The sequence below is a fragment of the Microtus ochrogaster genome, chromosome 2 (genome assembly GCF_000317375.1).
Source record: "Microtus ochrogaster isolate Prairie Vole_2 chromosome 2, MicOch1.0, whole genome shotgun sequence".
Taxonomy (NCBI): Eukaryota; Metazoa; Chordata; class Mammalia; order Rodentia; family Cricetidae; genus Microtus; species Microtus ochrogaster.
The window spans coordinates 35,450,339-35,472,719 of NC_022010.1; the positions used below are offsets into that span (position 1 = coordinate 35,450,339).

Genomic DNA, 22,381 nt, shown 5'->3' on the forward strand with positions numbered 1-22,381 from the left:
AGCCTTCCAAAACTTTCCCAGAATTTCTGCTTTTCCACTGCAAAGTGTAGTAAGAACTTTGTGCAATGCCTTGCCTTCTGCCTGTCCTGCTAGGGGTGGTGGGGGTGGTGGGGGTAGGCTTGATTGAAGGAGGCTTTTTGTTTTGTTTTGTTTTGGGGACAGAGTGCACTTTCTTATGAAAGAGACAGGGAAAGTTTTACCTGTCTGTCTCCTGCCTTTCTCTCCCCCCCACCCCACCCCTTTGCTTTTAAAGATTGGTGATAAGGAATTCTAACTACTTAATGAGATGGGAGAGGCTTCACTCCATTGGAGTGCAGGAGCCCAGGTGGAAGTTGATGGATTGGACAGGTAAAGTGAAGAGTCCCGCCCCTCATGCCTATAGTTGGGTATATATTAGAGAACCTTAAAGTATGTACAGAGAGAGAAAGAGAGAGACACCTGATTTTCTGTTATCTTCTCAGAAGATTCGAGGCAAAAGGCTCTCAGAGGGGGTGGGGGGGCTGGCAAAACCCTGGAAGCAGAAGAGAGAAGAGCAGCCTTGACCAGTCTCACTGCTAACATGTTGTACCTGGAAAACAATGCCCAGACTCAATTTAGTGAGGTAAGGCTTTTAGATTTTTAGCACTCTGCATAAAGATGTTTTTCTTCTCTTCTTATTCTTTTAAATAAGAACTTGCGTAGTTGTGGTTCTAGTGACCCAATGGAATGTATTTGCAAGTTGTATGTAGGAATCTCCTTTTCTTCAATAATGTTTTCTTTCGTGGCTGTAAGAGTGTCTTTGATTTTCCTTGAGAATCAGATGAAACAGTGGGAGCACAGGGGAAAGGAAATATTCCAGAGTGACATTATGTATTTGAAGAAACACAATATTCGGATTGTAGAAAATTTACTTTTTCATAAGGGCAGTAGAAGCAGAGAGCACATTCTGCTAGGAACAGTGATGGGAGCTAATGTACCGGGGAGAGAAATCAATTGATTGTACATTAACTGCTCCGTTCTTCAGGCTTCATATTAAAAGCAAGAGAATTTGTTTAAGGTAATGAAGTAGGTTTGTTTAAAGCTATCACTTTTCACTGTATCTGTCTGGAAGTTCCGTTAAATTTGAAGATCCTTGAGTCCTGTCCGCACTGTGTGCTGACTGACTTAGAAGTTTTCTGTAAATAGATGAGTTACTTTGGAATAGTGTGCTATTAACCATTTATGCATGTGTACACGAAAGTGAGCATTCAAACTTTCACGAGTTTAAGGAACTGGTGATTCTCTGCTCTTGTTTGATGTAGGGATTTAAATCACTAGACACCGGGATGTTGGGGAAGTAAGTGGCTGATGAGACTGGCCGGCCCCGAGGAAGTTTCCTCAGGTCCAGAGGCCTAACAACAATATTAGTTTACATTCCTAGGAAGAGGCAGCTGTGTTGACACTAATCAGATTGGGGTGGGAGGGTGGGGTGAGGGGTCCAGGGGATGGCTGTTGGGAGAGAGAGAGGGTTCAGTATTTCCGATGAGAACACTTACAGGTGAATGCCTGGAAAAAGGAGACTGGGGTATGGGAGTCAAGGTTTTTAAAAGTCAAAACAGAACGCACAACAATCAGTGCAGACCACAAGAGGAAGACACACAAAGGCAGCAAGCAGGGCCGGCGCTGTTATTGACCATGCTGTTGTCTAGACGCCCAAACTGTGCAAATAGAACGGGGGAAATATCAAGTTATCTCAAGGAGGAAAAGGAAGTGCCCGCTTTCCTTTAAAGCAGGCACGCACGCAGTCTTGCTTGGCCTTGCCAGAGAAACTCGAGTTTCTCGTTTTGCTTTAACACTGAAAGGTAGCTTAAAATGTTAGCAAACAATTTAAAGAAATGCCTGTACCTAGTCTGCTTTTCTTGCTGTTTCCACTGGCTCTGATGTAGTCCTGTTTTCATAATTAAGAGAGGATCGCTCTATCCGTTTGCTTTTGTCTGTATTTGTGAGCTAGTTTGCGCAGGATTTCAGGAGTGTCTAGGAAAAAGCTATCTGTGGGTAAGCGTGAAAAGAAGAGCGCAGGTTAGTTCGGAGATACGGGTGAAGAGAGTTCAAGCCCGGTGTCAGGTTAAAGGGAATGTTTGCTTTAAAGAAAATGTAGTGTCAGAAAAGAAAGACAGCCTTACAAACCCCACGGCAATAGTATATCTCTGTGGGAAGACTGCCTTTTGTAGACACAGTCATTTTTGTCGTGAGAATATGGCAGCCTCATTGTGACAGCAATTCCTCTACGCGGGCTTAGGGGTTTTGGAACGCTCGGCGGAAGAATGGTCAGGGTTCCGAGGAGGCTGTGCTGGCTGCTGGAATGCTGCTGAGCTCCGTAGGAAACAGCTGGGAGAGAACATGAGCAAGCACTCTCTTCTGTGGTCTCGCACACTGGCTTCGTAGCTTCATATTCTCCCACCAGTGTGTGTGTTATACGTTAACTTCACAGCTGGGGTCTGCAAAGACCGACCCCCTTGTTTGCCTAGGCTTCTCTTTCATATGGACCGCTGCCTCGAAGCGCACTGTCCCATATAAGTATATGGAATATTTGAATCCACATGTTTCTGCGAATATGGAGACTTAATAAAAAGCTGTGGCACTTTGGTATCCATCAATATCGAAGTAGCAAGAATTGTTAAAACTGGGCAGATTTGTGTTATAAAAGGACTAAGATATCTAGAGAGAATTGTTTAATGACTATAATGTACTTTTTGGCTTAATTAATTTTTTAGCCTAACTTACTGACAATTCAAAATGATAAAATTAATAAAAGCACAGTATGCTCCTTCGCTACACTGTTTTTAACTTTCCAGTTATTTCCCTCCAATAAAGCCGGATGGGGGCAGCAACTAGCGAAGAGGAAAGGGGCCAGAAGGGAGGAGGATATGGGCAAGATGTGACAGGCAGGGCTTCACGTTCTGCCCTGGTGTGACAATGGAGAAGCAACAAGCAAGCACTGGGATCCAGTGCCAAGCTTGGGACCAACCCAGACTCAGATAAAATGTCATGAGAAAGGCATTTCCTCACAGATTAAGCTCTACTTTCTAAAACAACAACACAGCCAGAAACACTGGACTGGCACCACACTCCACTGCACTGTATTGATATCTCAGTGTGTGTGTGTGTGTGTGTGTGTGTGTGTGTGTGTGTGTGTGTGTGTGTGTGTGTGTGTGAGGGCGCGCGCATACTCATGAGTATACATGGTAGGGAGAGGGAGATGAGTGTTCATGTAGTTAGGCGGTGGGAGTGGTGATGGAGAGGGAAGAGAGAAGCTCCATTTTAGAAAGAGACCTTTGCTTAAATATCCCTTGCACAGTTTTTGGTGACAGAGGACAGTTTGGGGGATTGATCCTAAACAGAACCCAAGACTCCAAGCTTCCATTTTCCTACTCAGAGTTGACTGTTTTTCTTTTTAGATTTGAGAGTGCCTCATGTGTCCGATTGTGTGCCATTTACAATTATTTTTATCAGGCACACCTTGGGACAGTTGTATGCACTCTGAAGCAGACGATTGTAACTCACCTAGTTATCCTGAGAGCTTTCTGTGAAACCCTTACGAAAAGCGTTGGGGAAAGTGCTGAGATAGCAGCGAGGCCCCCCCGGCAGGCCAGGTCACTGCCTACTCCGCTGACCTTAGGGCCTGCATGCCCTCAGCAAGCATTTCCTATCGCTGTCCTGTTTCTACTGGCTATGTTTTAAATAGAAAGGAACATTCTTCCTCATCAATAAAATGGTAGTCCCCAGGGTTCGCACGCTGCGTGGCAGGCCTCAGCAGCAGGTTGAATTCAGTGTCAGCCACGCTGTATCTGCTCTCCACAGGGCTGCATTGCCTCGCCCTGCCTGTTTTCCAATTGGGTGCCCTCAAGCCCAGAAGGGACCAGGAGAAAGAGATCTTAGATGGCAGGCCATAGATCATGCCTTCCTCATTACTATTGGAAAAGAGATTGGCTGATAATGAAACACTCATCCTTTATCTAGATAAGGGAGAACGTGTTTGACTGTTTCAGAAGAGCAGGGATCCTCAGCGGGGGTGTACAGAGGGGAGAAGTAGGAACGGGTGTTACCCGCAGCCGCCAAATGGCATGGCTGTTCTTCCCACAGACTACGTTCATCTCCTGAATGCAGCTTTGCTCCAAATTTCTTAGAGGCGAACGCAGAGGATTTACAATAAATTCTGTATGCGGCCCTGTTAGGGAAGTATGTATCTGTGGCCATGAGACTTTGTTTATGGAGAATTTGAGCAATAAGAAATTAAGAAATACGTTGTCACAGAAAGTACGCTAGCTTTCTTTGATGTGCATTTGATGACGTAGGAAAGAAGAATATAGGTTGATATATCTTCCCTATGGCGATCAAATTAAACTTTTCCCTTTATCTTTGAGTATTTTTCACTTTCTCTTTTATATCAATAAGTGGAGACAGCGCCAATGATCAAAAAAGAACTCAGCTTTTTTTTTTTTAAAGTCTTTTCATAATTGCTACAAGAGCTTTACTTTTTTAAAGATGGCAAGGTTTTCCTCCTCCGATACCTGATGAGAAGGTTAGGTGATGGGCACAGTGTTATCCATAATCCATTACTAATGTTAATGGCACATAGAGAATCCAACAGGACAAAGCATTTGGGTTTAGAGCACAGTGACTTGAAAGGTTCAAGCAAGGCAGTTGACCCAAAGTTCATCTTATTTCCATTCCCTTAAGAGTAAAGTTTCAAAAGCAAATGACATAGTTGATAGAGGTCTTTGCTGCAGTGTGAAAGTGTGAGCGTTGTGAAAAGTGTCAGAGAAGAGAGAATAGAAGCCCCTGATAAGAGGACCAGGAAAACTCAGAGGTAGATGGAAGATGCGGCTGAACTTGGATAGACGCATAGAACTTCCTAAGTCCTAGGTTTACAGGGGGGAAGGGAGATTTTCGGGAAAGGGATCAAGCAGAGAAGGCACAGGACTGGCATGCTCAGAAATGTCATGTATGCAGTTCAGTGGAAGAGAAAGGAGGGTGTCATTGGGACATGGAGTCAGACATCTTCGAGAGAGCGGCTGAGTAAGGAGCATGTTACTGAGAAGGGAGTGTGCTGACACCATGGCCGTGGCAAATGTGGGATGGGCTCTGAGCAGAGACGTGTGTAATCAGAGACCTATGTCAGGGCTCTTGGGGAGGATCCATGGCTTAGCCAGGGGCTGCATGAAAGCAGAAAAACACATTTCTTGCACTCTACCTCGGCTACCAGCTCTTCAAGAAGAGCCACCACTTCACGGCAAAACCAACTGTTTCTCAGGCTGCATTGAACTGACGTACTCTCTGCCCATAGCAACCTTTAGTAGCTGTGGTTTCTGACATAGATAAACTGCGAATATTTAGTGTTGTTTTACCCTGTTTATATCTGCTATTCCAACAAAATTATTAATAGTACCCCTTTTTATTTGCAAAAATGTCCTAGTAAGTACACAAATTTTTCAGTTACTCTATAAATGGACTCTATTCTACTTTCTATTCTTTTCCTAAATAAAGACCCCCAAATGAGAAGTAGTATGGATTGGCCTGTAGATCAGACAGCAGCTACAAACCATACGGATTATTTTTTTTTTCCATTCGAAGTAACATCTCCACTTGACTCAGTATGTCCTAGAAACTAAGTTTAGACACACCGACTATCTTTGTGAGGAAGGCAGAAACAAGTAAGTAGTAGTAGCCACAGGCGCCTCCATCGCCTGTTTCTCCAAGGAAGGCATGCAGACAACCAAAGAGAGCAGAGGGTAGAAGAGCAAGAGGGGCAGGACAGGCCATAGGGTAGGTAGATGGCGACAGAGTGCTTAGTGACTTGATTTAAAGGCCAAGAACAATCTGCTGTGGTGGTACAAGCCTGTAATCCCAGCACTCTTGAGGCAGAGACAGGAGGATTGCTGCAAGTTTAAGGCTACCCTGGTCCTCACACTTGTCCCTCTCAGTCTCTCCCTCCCCAGTTCAATGCTCCCCTAAACCAAGCAGATTCAGGGAGTGTCCAGCCTTATACTGTTGGCTCTGGATGCATCAGAGCAAACAGAAAAGTTTCACAAAACTGTTGCCGTCTGCTCTTCAGCCTCTTGAAAAAGTAATTGAATGAAGTATCTATAGAATCTTCACAAAGACGATAGCTTATACTCTACGTTTGCTTTTCTTACTCTATCTGGAAATTGTATTCCTCTACATTTTCTAGTGAAAAAACAAAAGATATGGGACTTTTGTTTGTTTGTTTTTCAAGATACAGTTTCTGGTGCAGCCCTAACTGTCTTAGAATTCGCTCTGTAGACCAGGCTGGTCTGGAACTCACAGAGATCTGCCTGCCTCTGCCTCCCAAGTGCTGGGATCAAAGGTCTGTGCTACCACACCCTTCTGACATGGGACTTTTCATTTCCAAGCTTCTTTGATGTTTTACTGTGACTGGTTTATATGCCCTAAGTTTTAAATGAAGGCATTCAAGTTTCTTCTTTGAAGACAAAGTAAGATTGGACAACTGCAGATTTGAACTGAGATGCCTTCCCCAGATAATACCCATTTGTCAACTTAAAATCTACTAACTGGTATTATTAAGGCAAGTCACACACTGATGATAGGAGAGGGGCTAAGGATGAAATACTTTTCAAAAAATTGATATTTCATTCAAAACTTGTAACCTGAACTTCATTTTTTTTCCTGCTTCTTAAGAGCTAAAACAAAACAGCGAAAAAACAACAACAAACAAACAAGCAAAAGACCAATACCAAATGTTTCTAAAAGCCGTGGCGTGTTGTCAGAGGAAGAAACCCATGAGCCTCTCTGGTCAGCTACTCTGGAAACACTACAAAGGAAACAGTTCTCTGTTCTTACTGGTGCAGAAGCCACTAATAGGTGCAGTTAGTCTAATACCCCTGGGAGAATTCCCATCTCCCCTTCCCCCAAAGAGGGCTGGCTTTGGACAGGGCTCTGTGCAGGCCTTTCCTGTCTGCCTTTCAAGCTTGCGCAAAAGCCCCACAGGGGCCATTTCCAAACCAGGCAGTGATCTTTCTCAAGGTGCTTCTTTCTCAGATCACAGAGACAATGTGGAATAAACTCTGTTTACTCAAATCAGTCTGGATTAGTGTCACTCAATTGATGGACTCTGAATTAAAAGGAAAACCATTATCCCTCACAAAGGACAACATCAGACACAGGGGAATGGCTGGACTCCCTTTAAATAGAGCCTGGGAGGACCTATGGGACCCCTAGACAGAGAGAGCTGGCAGCACAGGTGAGGTCAAGGAAACGCTTGTAAGCCTAGTACACAGGAAATTCTTCAGGGGACAATGTCCGAGTACTTAAAAGGCTCAAAATCTGACTGAGGAGATGGAGGAGGAGACCCCTCTGCCTGTTTTCTCCTGGTACTCCAATACCCACGTGATCATCTTTTTATCTCCAGATGAAGCCCCTTGCAGTCATTAAGGCTCTGAGGAAACTAAGAACTCTAGCCATGAAGTCCCTCATTCTGACTCTCAGAGCAAGACTTCAGTCTCCTGGACCTGTGTGTGCCAGGTGTCTTCTCTCTCTCTCTCTCTCTCTCTCTCTCTCTCTCTCTCTCTCTCTCTCCTGATGAATCAATCCCAAAGGATAGAAAACACATATTTACTTATGAGTTTTCTCCAGGGCTACTAACTAGTGTTCTCTGAATGTTTTGGAAAGCCACCTATTGCATTGGCTTTAAATAGTATTTTCAGATAGAAATATGTATGGTTCCAGGTACCTTCTTATTAAAAATAAATGCTGTTTTTAAATGTTGTGCAGAATAATAAAGACATGCCAGCCTTGTCCTTGGTATGTTTTGAAGGTAACAGAAACACATGGTTTCCTTGCTGTCTGGCATGTTGTTTGTTTGTTTGGTTGATTTGGGGGTTCTTGCAGTAAGATGAGTTTTATTCACTTCCAGCAAATTTCCAGTAGCAAGCAACATCTTTGAAGAAATGGCGCAGCTTCCTGTTTTACAGCTGGCTTGTGCACTAGCTAACAGGCACTTGGGGTGGAGTAAATGCTACTTTCATTTAATTGATGACCCAGGAGGGCCGAGAATGTGTGTGTGATAAAAACAAAACAAAGCGAAGAGATTAGATCTTTATCTTGTACAGCAGCTGAAGTGTTTGCTTGCTTCTACCTTGTTTCCTTGATTCAGTCTGTCCCCTACGCGTCCATGGGTCATCCCCAGAGAGGTGGGTACTTTCATCTGGGTGAAGGAGCCTGATGACGAGCAAACACGCTCCTCGGATTATTTTCCATGCCCTGAGAAACCAGGAGTGGCTATACTTAAACACGACATGGAAGCCTTCTCTGTCAAAGGCACTGTTGAGCTGACTGAAGGAGTGCCACTTTTTGGTTGAGGTAAGGAGGGAGAGTTGAGGAAATAAACGCTTTTCAGAGTGAGGCATACCTTTACCATAGCTGCTAACCTCAGTCTTGTTTTGCAGTTAGAAGTGCCGGCTTAGAGAATATCCCAACCCTTGGTACGTCACAATGTCTTATTACAACGTGTAGCAAAGTGCCGAAAGCTTTACCTCAGATGAAATATGTAGCAGTCAGCCAAAGTAAATTAGAGGGCTGGGGCAGAGCACAGCAGCAGAACATGGAGGAGAGACCCCAGTTTTGATCCCCGGCACTGCAAAGACAAGGAAACAGAAATGGAGTGAGGTGAAGACTCCAGGAGCACACTGCTTTCTTCTCTTTCAGCACACACCTTTTAAGGAAAGGCTGCTGTGGAGGCCTCTGGGTGTACATTATAGAGTCTGGAAAAGGTCATAAATTTAGATCATTCCCACGAAACACTTTATAAGCTTGATATACCAGAGTCTTGATTCCTCAAAACTTACACTTGTAAGTCATTAATAATGTTATTATTCTGAACAGAATTCTGACTACTGGGTAGAAAATTGAAAAGGTCAGACAGGACGGAGCCAAGTCTATGACCTATGTATTAGAAGCTAAGACTTATTTCTAAGTAGCTTCTTTTCAAAAGAACTTATGTTTGTCCATAATTGCCTTTAGGAGAAGTAAATAATAGTGAGGCCATCAAGACATAAATAATAGTGAGGCCATCAAGACGGCGACTCTTCTTGCTGACGCACTCACTTGCTTTGAGAAGAAAGTCTAGACCATCAGGTGAAAGATCCCTGCCTTGGCACAGAAGTGACTATGTGTTCACTTTAAGGAAGTAGAGGCTCCTCAGTTAGCTCATCAGCTAGGTGTGAGCCACCAGCTATTACTCATTGCATCAGGAGTGACAATTCTGGCTATTCTGCTATAGGTTCCCACCAATGCTGAAGCTCAAAGCCCGATTCCGGCCTCCCAAGAGCATGAAGAACACAAAGCAAGGGTCACGGAGGTTCAGAGAGATGCCCTATATTGTTCAACTAGTTGAGTGCTGAGGGGAACACAATGTGCACGCAGAGCTACTTCAGGATATACCAGCATGGCTTTGCTGTACTAGGATAAAGGAAAAACGTTTTGAATGTGGTTGGTAGTCGAAGGATGTTCTATGTATTTCTTAACAGAGTCCTGACATCTACTGTGCCCCAGATACTTTCCCAAGTAGTAGGGAATTGTCACTGACTGCAACACATATGATCTCACCTAAGGTTCTTGTCTGGCAGAGCAGACCAGTGTTTACAGTATTCCTGACGACAGTTGCAGGGATAATTACGCAGCAGCGAGGGGAAAGGTTATGAAAATGGGAAGCAGCGGGGAAATCATCTGTCTGGGCAGTGAGACAAGGCATGGGCAGAGGACATGGAAACAGAAAATTGAATAATGAAGCAGGAGTTCGCTTTTGAAAAGTTGAAGGAAGGGCTGTTTGCCAAAGGGGAGTTTTAGTGACACTACCTCCCAGGTCAATTTAAAGACGAGACCATTTTTTTAAGACAATACAGGTCTTCTCAAGGGGCTCACCTTAAAGAGTCTAAGAGTGTCACGAAGAGATTTGCAATGTGTTTTCTGTAAAAGCTCTAGGGAGTTGGGGTTCTTTTTGGAAGTATAGATTAAGCACAGGAATTCTGAGAACAAGTAATGGCTTATTGGGCAAGTGGGAAGCCTTTAGCTATATGAGATGGGAATTCCAAGTAGACAATTCCATTCTTGTCATAGGTGCTCAGAATGAAGGGCTAATCAGAGGATTCTCTCCTCTAGTGTCGCAGTATGACTCTTGGTACTATTTAATCTATTGAGTTCCCTCAGCTATAAAAAACATAAAATGTGGTATCTATGAGGACACATGGGCAAAAAGTACAACATGGTTGAATACCGTAAAGGCCCAGCTAAAGACTTAATAGGAATATTAACATCAATAATAGCTAATATCTTTCCACAGAGAGCCTTGCATATGAATATTAAACATATGTCATATTTTGGGGAGGTTATTTTGGACATTCATTGTTATTTTATTGAAATAAGTGTCTTCTGCATCATGTCGTCATGAGCTGTGCATCTACTACAATGAAATCGCCCCGTTGTTTTGTGTCTTGGCTGCTGATATAGACAAAGCAAATGAACTGAAATTGTTGTCGAACTCTGGCAGTTGCTGGATTGTATTTTCCATGTAAATGGACTAGCTCGCACTAAAGATCTTTACCAGTGTATATTGTCTTTTCCCAACATTACTGTATGTGAAAATAGAGCTAGCAAAATACATGATTACTCTAGACTGATGATGCCCTTAGAGAGGAAAATAGGAGAAAATGGCCATAAGCAAACATACTTTTGCCTTTATTTTAATGAGTAGCTGCCAGGTTGAACAAACTGAAGCTCTGGATATCTTTCTCTAATGCGTCAATAAGTATAGCATTAATTAAAAGTGTATATTTCTTCTTTCCATCGTGCTTACATTTTCATGGTGTATAATGGTGTCTGAATTGAGATTCCTCATGGTTTGTATTTCTGTCCTGGTTACTAGAGTGAGTACCTAATAAAGTCCTTGAATTAAATTTTCACTCTTCCTCAACTGAACTTTTTACACTTCTCTTTAGCTATGTTTTATCTTCAACATTCTGCTTTCCAAAATTCTGTGTAGCATTTGTTGACATCCTTGTCCCCTTGATCAGCAAACTTTAATCTGTTTGTCTCAACTGTTTATGGAGTTCTTAAAGACATGTCATAAGTCATAGCAACTTTGTTTTCTAAGACTCTCAAAACTTTATGATAAAATAGTCTAGTAAGCATTCTGCCTATACTTAGATTTGTTTTTGTTTTAATACTTTCTTCTTGCATTTTGTTCATTGTAGGAATGGGTACATTTGTTCCCAGGAACTCTCATTTTATGTCTATGTAACAAACAAAAGAAGAAAAATACCTTATGCTTACTAAAATACTGTTTTCAGAAAAGATCATAGTACCTACACATTTAAGGTAAAAGATGTTGATCTAATTCAACATTCTTCTATAAATATTTTCTTGACCTCAAACAGCATGCTTGAAGTTAATTATGTTCAATTCTAGCATAAAACAAACCATCATTTTCTGAATGGGGACAGGTGGTGGAAGACTTAAAAATGACAAGCATTTCTCCCTCGGGCAGTGCTTGTTGAAAATCTCTACCCTGCTAATATTCGTGGATGAAAATGCTGTCTGTGTGCTAATGTGTAAGGGAATGGATACTTTATAAAGCCAAGGCCATGAAGAAACTGTTTTCTTTTCCCAAGGGAGCCATAGAAGGCTCTCAGAGACCCATCCATTAAGCCCGAGACCAAAGACTCTATCTACCCACTGAGGAAACTAGCTATGCCACTGAAAGAGATGATTTTTTTAGATTTGACCAGGCAAATCTTAACAAAGACAAAATGATGATTTCATGAACCTGTTGTGAAAGTAGGATCATAACACTGTTTTAAAAATCACTTCACAGCGGGGCTACAAGGACGTGAGAACTGGTGTTGTCTTTGCACTGTCTTCGTGGTTTTATGTAGATTCTGAGCCCATAGGAAACTGGGGTCAAATTTGCTCACCTTCCTCACCCTGGGGGGGAGAGCACATTGCTGGTAGTGCCAGGCTTTAATCCCATGCCACCAGCCTGAGAGCTCTGTTACACTTCTAAAATCCCAGGAGAAACATGAGAAGTGCTGAGGCTGTCTAATCCCCTGGCCTTACCTAACAGACAGTCAAGAGCCAAAAATACTTTTCCAGATGAAATGCTAGTTATTTTTCCACATGATCTCAACATACCCAGCATAGACAGCAATATCCAAGAAGGAGAGATTGGTATATTTGCCTTTTAGTGATGAATTTATGGGGAGAGATTATTTTTTTATATACACAAGTTTTACTTAAGCCCCATTTGCGAGGCAGTGACCAAATAACTTGATTTGATACTTTATTGGTGTTAATTTTGTATAGGAAGATGATAAATTTTGAGCTTCAAATGGCTATAAATTCAGGTATTTAAGAAAGACTTTATTTATAACAACATATCAAAACATTATATTTTTTGAATACGTAATATAGAAAATCCAGGTACGTAACATGTTCAAAATCTAAAGTGGCCACAAGACCATAATTGAGGAAAGAAAAAATAAAATGAGGGTACAAGGGTTGTGCTCTTAAGACATTTTGAAGACTCATACAGTGAAAATCTAGTCTCCTCTGGTGCTGTCTTAATTCTGATGTCCAGTGGCAGAGGAATGGGTGCGGTCAGCTGGAGCATGCAGAATTTACACGGAAGGGGGGGACAGAGGCAATGATCTCCCTTCTATTTGGTAACTGACAATTGTACATGTTCTTTGCTCCTGAGGAAAGCAAACAGATTTTTGTCACAACCGTATCTGAGCTCCCCAACTTTCTAAGGGTGTTCCATGACATCCAAGAGTATAGTCTAGCCTTGTGGGCCCTCTGTGCGTCACCCTCTCAGTGTGAAGATCAGCTAATCTCTGTTGGATGTGAAGAGGCTTCAGGGAGAAGCGTGGCTGGTATTTTGGGTCCAGTCAGGGAGTCTTTTATTTCAAGTAACTTGTACAGAAAATTAAGCAACTGGCTAAAGTCAGAGGAAATCAATTGTCTTGTTTTATAAGGAGTGTAGTAAGTAACAAACAAATTGTGGCCGTTTCTGTTTTCATGTTTTCTGAAAAGAAGGCTGCCTTTTCTGTCAGATGTGACAGGACAGGGCATAACTTGGGCATCCATTCTTTCTGTGTATGAGTGAACCTGCAGCTCACCTTATTGATATCCCGAGATCAAGACCCTTTGTCTTCATTCTTTCCAGGGCAATGTTCATGTCTGATGCACAAATGTCACATTCTAGTGTCTGATATGCCTCCTTGTCATCATTAATAACCAATTAGCATTCTAACATAAGTCCTTGTTCCTCTGTGTGGTCATGGTATTGCCAAGAGTAAAGAGGGGGAGGCAGTACTGTTTCCTCCCCTCCACCAGCTTTACTTTGCTTGAGAATGATGCTTCTACCACCAGCTTCAATGAGTGATGATCTCTATTAGGATTAAGGGCAGTGAAGTGAAAACTTCCCATTTGAGGCCTACAGGGAGCATCTCCAGAAAGCCATTGGGCATTGGTTAGAAGTAAGCAAGCAAGAACTCGTTTAAATACTGGATACTTCAAATTCAACTTCTATAGAGCTATTTCCTGTGGCTGTCGACTTACTGACTCCCAACAACGTAATAAATGTGTCCAAGGAGGGCTTCCCCGTATATGTTTTTACTGTGTCCCTTGTTTATTCATTTCCCTTTATAGAAATTAGAAAAAAGTCAAAGATGTATTTCTTTGTTCTCATCTAAGCCCACAATAAGAAGTGCTGGATTTATAATTTCTTTAAAACATGAAACAATTGAGTACAGTACTTGGATTGATTTCTTTTTAAAGCATAATTTGGGAGGAATTTAAATTGAAGTGATTTTCTCCTTTTTATTGCTGGATAACAAATTGAATCTACTCAATACTGAGAACTTTAGGTTTATATTGTGTATATTAAGGAATTCGTCAGAAAAATCATGCTGTTTCTAGTCATTTCTAGTCTAGGATTTTACTCAGCTGCTTAGAACTTAGCATAGCATCCGAAGCAGATCTGTCAGCAGCCACCGGCTCTCAGAAAGTTGTGGAAGACTCTTTGGAAGTTTCTTCTTCGGTGTCAACTGTGTTCAGCCTTGCAGCCAGGGCAGGGCTTGCCTTTGAGGTGCCTCTGTAAATGGAATTTGACTTTTGCTTAAGTCTTCGGGGAATTGATGTGTTTGCTTACTGGCTTTTAAAACTTTGGGGCCCCTAACTTTTTTCCTTCTATGTATTTGGAGGGGGGTGGGAATTCAAAGGGTCGGTGTTTCTTTGTTCTCCTCCAAGCCCACAGTTAGCTGCTGTTTCTGCTGTGTAGCCGGAGGGGCAGGGAGGGGTGCGACAGCGGTCATTTACTGCCTGCGAGAAAGTGTTCAGCTCGCTTCTCTTTCCTTCTGGTCAGGGACCACTGCCTCCCTAATTGTCCTGCTATAGGGAAGCACGCGCCCTTGCCAGCATTATCTGACCCCTACAGGACTTTCTAGAGTGCTTTGTATACTGACCCTTAACTAAACACAAATAAGATTTCTTCAATTCCCTTCCCAAACCGTGGCCTCCGGCCTGGTACCTAAAAGCTTTAGTTCAGCAAGGCATAGACACCTTTGTACCTCCTTGGGTCTTATTTATTTATTTTTCTCCCCTAGGTGTCTACCTGTAGCTTAGCCACAGCACACCTGTCTGGAAGGGAGGTCGAGGCTGGAAGGGGAGGGGTCGGCACTGCCCAAGTCAGAAGGGAGAGAAGAGGAGACAAGCAGCTGCTCTTGTCAGCGTGGGGCTAAGTGTAAATAGATTAATGGTTCTTTACAGAGCGAAAGGGAGGTGGCACTCAGCAGTGGAATGTGAGCCCATGAATGTGATGGCTTGGGTGTGCGGCTGGGCCTTGCGGCAGATGCTCTGCTCTCTGGACTGAATGGAATGACCGAGTCCATTTAGTGCCTCCTGGGACAGAATTAAGTTGGATAAAATCATGTTATCATGTTATTAAAGTTTGAAATGGAAAACAAAATTCAAGCCCTCATTTCTTCTTTCTTCCTTCTTCTTTTTCTCTTTTTTAATATTTTAAAATATTTTTTTAGTTCTTCCTCATATTCCATAGCCTGGGTCTCTTGAGGTTATATTCCTATTGAAACACTAACCTTGTTTCCTCTTAAGAATATGCACCAGTGGAGTGGGAGGGGGTTCTCCTCTCTTTCATTAGCTGGGAAGCAAGACTTCCCCCAACAGAAACTGTGCCACAAGCCCCACAAGCCAGTGACCCTGCAGGAGACAGGCTCAGTATAACTCAGGTTAAGGGAAGATGTCACTGCCAGCTGACTTAAGGCTGCTACAGAACTTCTACTCGGTCTGGTGGGCAGTGCTTGGGTAAATCACTTCCCCTCTCTGGTAATGAGAAAGTTGTTTTGCAGGTAAATAAGAAGATTTTGACGAATTCCATAACCATTTCACTGAGAACTGACTTGTTTGTCAAATAAATTTAGATTTTATGCTAAAAAGAAAATTTGCCCTATATTTACAATAATTTGATGCTCAACTCCTAAAATTTATCAGTTGGTCTCTTTTCCTTGTGAATATTGTATGTGGCTTTTTTTTTTTAAGAAAGCAATCAATGCAGACAGCATTTATTTCAAATAATGTTTAAGCAGTACTGTGCCCTGGGCGCTTTGTACCTGTTTTGGGTAAGCATAAATTCCATCTTCCAACACTAACCCAGCTGTATTGGATATTTCCTTCTACCAGGGATGGCTGACTTTACTTGTTATGAAGTGTTTGGGATCTTATATCTACTTTTTCACAAAGGACACCAAATGATGCTTTTTGTTTATTTATGTTATTATTCTATTGAGCAATGAGCTGTGGCTTACACGACTAACATCGGGGTGTGTGGGTGTCCTTGCAGCCACAGTACACGAACCTGGGGCTCCTGAACAGCATGGACCAGCAGATTCAGAATGGCTCGTCATCTACCAGCCCCTACAACACAGACCACGCACAAAACAGCGTGACGGCGCCCTCGCCCTATGCACAGCCCAGCTCCACCTTTGATGCCCTCTCTCCATCCCCTGCCATCCCTTCCAACACAGACTATCCAGGCCCACACAGCTTCGATGTGTCCTTCCAGCAGTCAAGCACCGCCAAGTCAGCCACCTGGACGGTAAGCGCACCTCACCTCCACACCCAGAGCAGTCTTCATCAGATCCCAGGAGTTTTTTTCTCTCTTCCAAGTTTATATATTACTTATCTAAGGAGGGAAAAATTGTCTTTGCTTATTTAACACTTATGGAGCATGTAGGTGTTAGTCAATGCAAAAACCTGGCCTAGCCTGGCAACCAAATGTTCCAGTTGTGACCAGTGCGTAGTGAAGTCAGCCCATGAGTTCCTATCTGTGACCCACTCCTGAGAGGTACTCTGTATGTAGTTTTAGGACAATGGAAAGTGTTGTGACCAGAAATAGCGTAGTCCTAGAATATGGACAGTTTCCAAGGTGTGCTGTGTGTTCACCAATCTCCTCTCTGCAAAAAATGGAGATATGTAAGAAGTGATTAGCAGGCAAATGGATGGATCTAGAAAACATACTGAGTGAGGTAGCCCAGAGGCAGAAAGACAAATATCATATATACTCATTCATAAGTGGCTTTTAGACATAAAATAAAGAAAACCAGCCTACAATTCACAGTCCCAGAGAACCTAGACAACAATGAGGATCCTAAGAGAGACATACATGAGTCTAATCTACAAGGGAAGCAGAAAAAGACCAGATCTCCTGAGCAAATTAGGAGCATGGGACCATAGGAGAGGGTTGAAGGGGAGGGGAGAGGAAGGCAGGGAAGCATGGAAAAAAATGTATAGCTCAATAAAATCAGTTTAAAAACAACCTTAAAAAGGAAGTGATTAACAAAAACAATTCAACCATTTAAAGCAATAAACATCATTTCCTATGACCAATGTGCTTGTTCATGTAAACTCTATAGCAAGGGTCATACTTTGTTGGTATGTATATACTTAGTTTACAATGCCTATTCCCCCATCAAAAACCACTATTTAGGGCCCTGAGTCAGTGTAAAGGAATCCTGATTTCAAATGTTGAAGAACCTAGCTTCCCATATGTTGTGGATACAAGTTTTCTAATGCTTGGCCATCCATCCATGTCCCCAAATCCAGAAAGAAAAAGACCTAGGGATGGTGATGCAGGCCTGTAGTTGCAACTGCTCATGAAGCTCAAGCAGGAGACTGGCAGTTCAGCTCCTTTCCTGGGCTACGCAGAGAGTATGAGGCCAGGCTGAGCAGCTTCATGAGACCCAGTCTAAAGGAAGTGGATAACAGAGGGTATAGCCCATTGCTAAAAGACTGGGCCTGTATGCGAGGCCCTAGGGAGAAAAGTAGAAGAATGTTTATCCCACTTTTCAGTTTTTATATTATACTACAGGCTAACATTAATAATGGCCTTAGTACATAAAGGAAGACTCCTATAGAACTGGTTTGAACTAGTTTAACCAAAGGATGCCAGCCATAGAGGTGTGCAGATTTATCGAACAATTTACTATTTATGAGAATCTTCTAAAAATGATTATTCTACTGAAAAGCATTTTTGGAGCTTGGCCAGTTCTTTGCCACTCTATGAAGCCCAACTCTCTAGAGAGTCCTCCTACCTTTATCCTATAGCTGGTACTCAGTTGACCGCCTGCCTTCACCCAGGTGAGTGGAGTTCAAGGATTGTCTACAGTCATCACACTTACTACTTCCTGGCATCATCCTCCATATGGTCCTTGCCTTTCCCCTCTCATTTGTGTAGCCAATAGCATGGATTTATTACCTCATCCTGCTGGGAGGAAACGTGGAGAACATGCAGATTAAGCGAAGTGATATTGTTTGTTTAAGTTTAATCTGGGCTGTTTCTCAGATCTGCCTCCTTCGGTGGGGTATAGCTTGACTTTTTGTGGCTTCCCAAGTGGGAAGTCCCTAAATTGTCTACAAATTCATTTTACTTCAGTGCTCTCCTTTCATGGTCCAAGAAGCGATTCTGTGATGGCTCAGATTTCAACCATGTATGTAAGGGCCAGATTAATGCGTGATCTTCCCTGTGTGTCTTGCTTGTCAATTGTGTCACAGTTCTTTATCTCGTCTTATTTACAAACCCGGAGTGGCCTTCAGAATGCACAGGAATTTCCTGGTGATGGTCTGCTATCCTCCAGGACAGAGACCATTTTACAAATACATGTGAACGTAGAGTGGGACATCGAAGACGGTATTCTTGAGCCTCAGAAGCAACCGTTACTTGACTGGTTACTAAGTCCTGAATCTGCTTGTTTGAGGGCATAAAGGGCATGTTGAGACCACCAAATGACTATCACTTCCCTTCTAAAGTTCTGGAAGCAATGCTTGGGGCAGTTGCATTAAACTAGCCTGCCTCCATTCTCCCCTTGCCCAATACTCCTTTCTCAATAAGCTCAAGACACACTTGGATGTTCAACACAAATCCTAGCCACCCACTATCAAGGACCTTCTCTCAAAGAAACAAATTGTCTCACAAAAAGCATTGGAGTTCTCCTGCATAAAGCATAGATTCATGAAAACATAGATTTGGAAATTCACACTGATAAAATATCCTTGCTATGATAGCAGTATCAGAAACCCATACAGGAAAAATATATAAGCACTTAGATTTTAGAGATCTGGGTGAGAGGTAGAAAGCTTGGGTGGCAGTGTGGTCTTAGCCAAGTCACTTCAGCCATCTGGAGTTTCATGGTGCTTTGATGAGGACGAAGATGGTGACAGTGCTGTCAGAGATGAGGTGACAGTACTAATAATCAGAACAGAAAGCTTTAGAGCTGACTAGGTTCTCAGCATGTATACTGTCTGCCATGCAGAAGCAGAACTTGCCAGACAGTTTGACATCTCTTGGATGACTCTGTTTAGTTGTTTACAATCTCTTTAGAATAACAGTCCCACTAGTGTATTGCACACTAACTATAGTTTTATTATATTTAATTTTTCACTCTCAAGAAGACTTATTTCAGGGTCACAGGCATCTCTTCAAAACTCTAGGTCACTGGAGTCCTTGTCGGGTACCTGAGGTAGCCATCTATGAAGACAACATTTCTTAATTAGGGATATCCATGCTTTGAATATGCAACATCTAATTATTGGGCCAAGTTACATATTCTTGTATTATGCACAGGCTTTGCATCATAAAGAAGAATTACTGACTTTTATTTCATGTTCATTCATGTTCTGCCTGCATGTATGTCTGTGAGGCTATTGGAACCCCTGGAACTGGAATTACAGTTTTTGCACTGCCATGTGGGTGCTGGGTATTGAACCCAGGTCCTCTGGACAAGAAGTCAGGGCTCTTAACTGCTGAGTCATCTCTCCAGCCCCAAAGAAGAGTTACATAAGTATTTGTCTTATTTTTGCCCCATGACTAAGTCTTTTACCCCCAATTTTAAAATGGGAAGTCTCAATAAATAAATCACAAGATGAATCCTGTCGCATGGCCCTCCCTCCGGATAGTATCCTTCCTATGCTATCCAGACTGCCACTTTTTCCAACTGACAGGAGCAGGCCTGTGTCCTGTAGAGCTGTCTTCTAGTACCCTGATGTTCAGCTAGCAGAGAGTATTTTGGACTGTGTTACAGAACACTTACACCCTAGGCACCTATGCATCTAAAGCAATTTATTCTATATAAGATGCTAGGATCTCCCACAAACCCGAAGCAGAAGAAGCATGTGTCATTAATGGAGGCCACACTTTCAGCCTAGTCTTTCCAGTGACTCTTTAATAAGTGTTCCTTGAGCCTCCACATTGTGTCAACTCGTCATGATGTTCTTCCTCCAGAGTCTTCTGGGTTTTGTCTCAGAAACACTCCCAGCCTCTACTAAGATGCTCAGAGCATGGGGGCAGGCACCTTCACCGCTTCTGCTTTAAATAGCTGGAGGGGCTATTGTTCTAGTTCTGGAAGAATATTATATATATATATTATACATGGTATTTATGCTGATATATATATATATATATATATATATATATATAAAATTTATCCCAAGGAAATTAAGTGAAGTGTGATAATAGGTTCCTCTGCTCTATTTTGCATACACATATACACCTGCCAACTACAAGTTCGAGGTTTTGTTTCAGACTTTCTTGTCTCCACAATTAATCTGACCTGAGTTAGAGAGGCCTGTTATTTAATAATGCATGAATGGCCCAGCGTTTGATCTGAGACTCATCAGCCACAGGGTATAAGAAACAATGGTACTAAGAAGATGTCAAGAAGCACAAGCACAGATTTCATCTCTGCAACACACTGGTACCGTGTGGACTTGCCCTCAGACTCACCCTCTCTGAGTCTTCCTTTCTTTGCTCACAGGCATGGCTATCAATACTTGGTTGTAACGAGTAGAAGATGAGTAAATGTACCTAGTAGTGCTCGGCTAGTCATAGGCACACATGTGTTCGTCACGTCTAATTTGGCTGGCTTTGAATTTGTAAGTTGAATTTGAGTCTTTTTGTATTGCAAGTTTATTGCAGTTTTGCTGAGGGTGCAGTTACATAACGGATAATAATTTAAAAAATTAAGAAGAGAGTTTCCATTAATTTTTTGGTGATTTGTAGATATTAGCATGCCTATTTCAGCCCCAAAGGACTATAGAATTATCCACTATCCAAGTACTCGGCAGAGGACACACCATGGAAACAGGCTTTTCTGAATGCCAATAGCTATTGGCTATCTTGCTTCTTCAGCTTGCCGGGCTGAAACAGTCTCGCCTTGCCAGCACAGGCGTGGGCCCTTTCTGCTTACAAAACTTTGTGATTTAACACACTTACTTATTACCTTTAATTTTATTTTATATGCTAGGATGTTGTTTTTCTTCCCTGTACGGTCAGGGAAGCAGTGCATGTTACTTATTGAAGACATTGCTATTGACTTCTTCAGACGTGTGGCTTTCACTGAAACACTGCACAGCAGGGCACTAGCTCAATAAAGCGAGGCATAGGTGCACATCAGAATGCTAGATGGCTGCCATACACTGGTGGTACAGAGAAGAAAGCATCCCATGAACGCTGACAATGAGCAGAAGGAAGCCTGCCTCTGCAGGCAGAGGGTTTTCTTTCTCCTGGTTGCAGCAGTGAGGTTGCCATCCACAGACTGACCCAAGCTGTCTCTGATGACTGACCTCAGTCACACCGCTTTACAGTTGTGATATTATTTATTTAATTAGCAGCCTACAACAGAGCAGATAGTTCTCTGTGTGTATATTCAGGTTAGGTTATTCTCTAATTTTTTTTTGTTTGTTTTTCTTAACTATTTTCCAACTGAGGTGAGGAATGATGTTCTGGGGAGGAGAATCATTTGGGTTCTTGTGTCTTTCTCTCATAGATTTCCAAGACTTACTAGGTAGAAACCCTAACCTAGACACAGGACAATGTGGGACATGCGGTAGGTCCTTAGTAAACTTAAGGACACCTTGTTTGTAGTTAGTGTTGAGCCAGATCCTGGTCCTGAGCCTTACTGTGAGCCGCCCATGGATGTGGCCCTGTGGTTTGTGGACAGCATTCTTCCGTTGCTCTTCCTAATCATACTGGGTTCCAGTTATGTCCAGAGCTTTGAAGAATCTGCCTAGAGCCAGTGGGGAGATTAGGGAGGTGGAGTTTGAAAAGGGAACAGCTAGTTCCCTGGAGAGTTCCATTGATCCTAGCGGTTGAGTCTCTGTCTCAGAGGGAGCCAGGAAGGCTGTGATGCGTGCCTGTGGCCCACTCCCTGTCATCAGGTTACCTGTAATGTAAGACTTTCAAAAAAAGGCAGCCAGCTCTGCAGAAATCAAATGCAAGCCGGCCTGTTGCTTGGCCCTCTGGAATGCAGACTCTGTGGCTAGCCCATCAAAGCACATGATAAACTTCTCCATGTTGTCCGTGATTTGCATAAATATTTCTGGACTGGAGCGTCACCTCAGTAATGGAGTACAGGGTTGACACTCACAAGGTTCTGGGTTCGATTCCTAGCATGCTCTCTCTTTGTCTCTTTCTCTCTCTCTCTAGTTCTGTCTCTTTAACTCTCTGTGTCTATCTGTTAGCTTCTGTCTCTCTGTCACTCTTTCTCTCTCTCCCCCCTCCATACACCAACTCACTCCAACCCTCAAAGTTTAAGCCTTAATTCAGCCTTAGCATAGTCTCACAGTTAAGTGACAGTTAGGTTTTATTGCTGAAACAAGAAAGGAATTGGTAGCCCGTAACAAGGTTATTTTTAGTTCTTGGCAAAGCTGTTCTATAAATTGTCTGTGATAAAGATGTAAGCACATCTTTCTGTACATCAAGCACACTAATGAGTTACCCAAGCCATTCCTTAGGACACGGAGTACTAAGACTCTGTCT

General features: G+C 42.6%; 1 protein-coding gene across 6 annotated transcripts in view; it reads left to right on the forward strand.

Moving 5' to 3' along the window:
• Positions 1-22,381, forward strand: part of Tp63 (tumor protein p63) — a 200,070-nt gene that overhangs the window by 112,482 nt on the left and 65,207 nt on the right. For 5 of the 6 annotated variants that reach the window (XM_005344766.2, XM_005344773.2, XM_005344768.2 and 2 more), the window contains exon 4: positions 15,911-16,165. In XM_005344766.2, coding sequence (XP_005344823.1) covers positions 15,911-16,165 — 255 coding nt within the window. Of the gene's footprint in view, positions 1-15,910; positions 16,166-22,381 lie in introns of those variants that run through there. The other variant, XM_026785790.1, reaches the window with a different exon arrangement.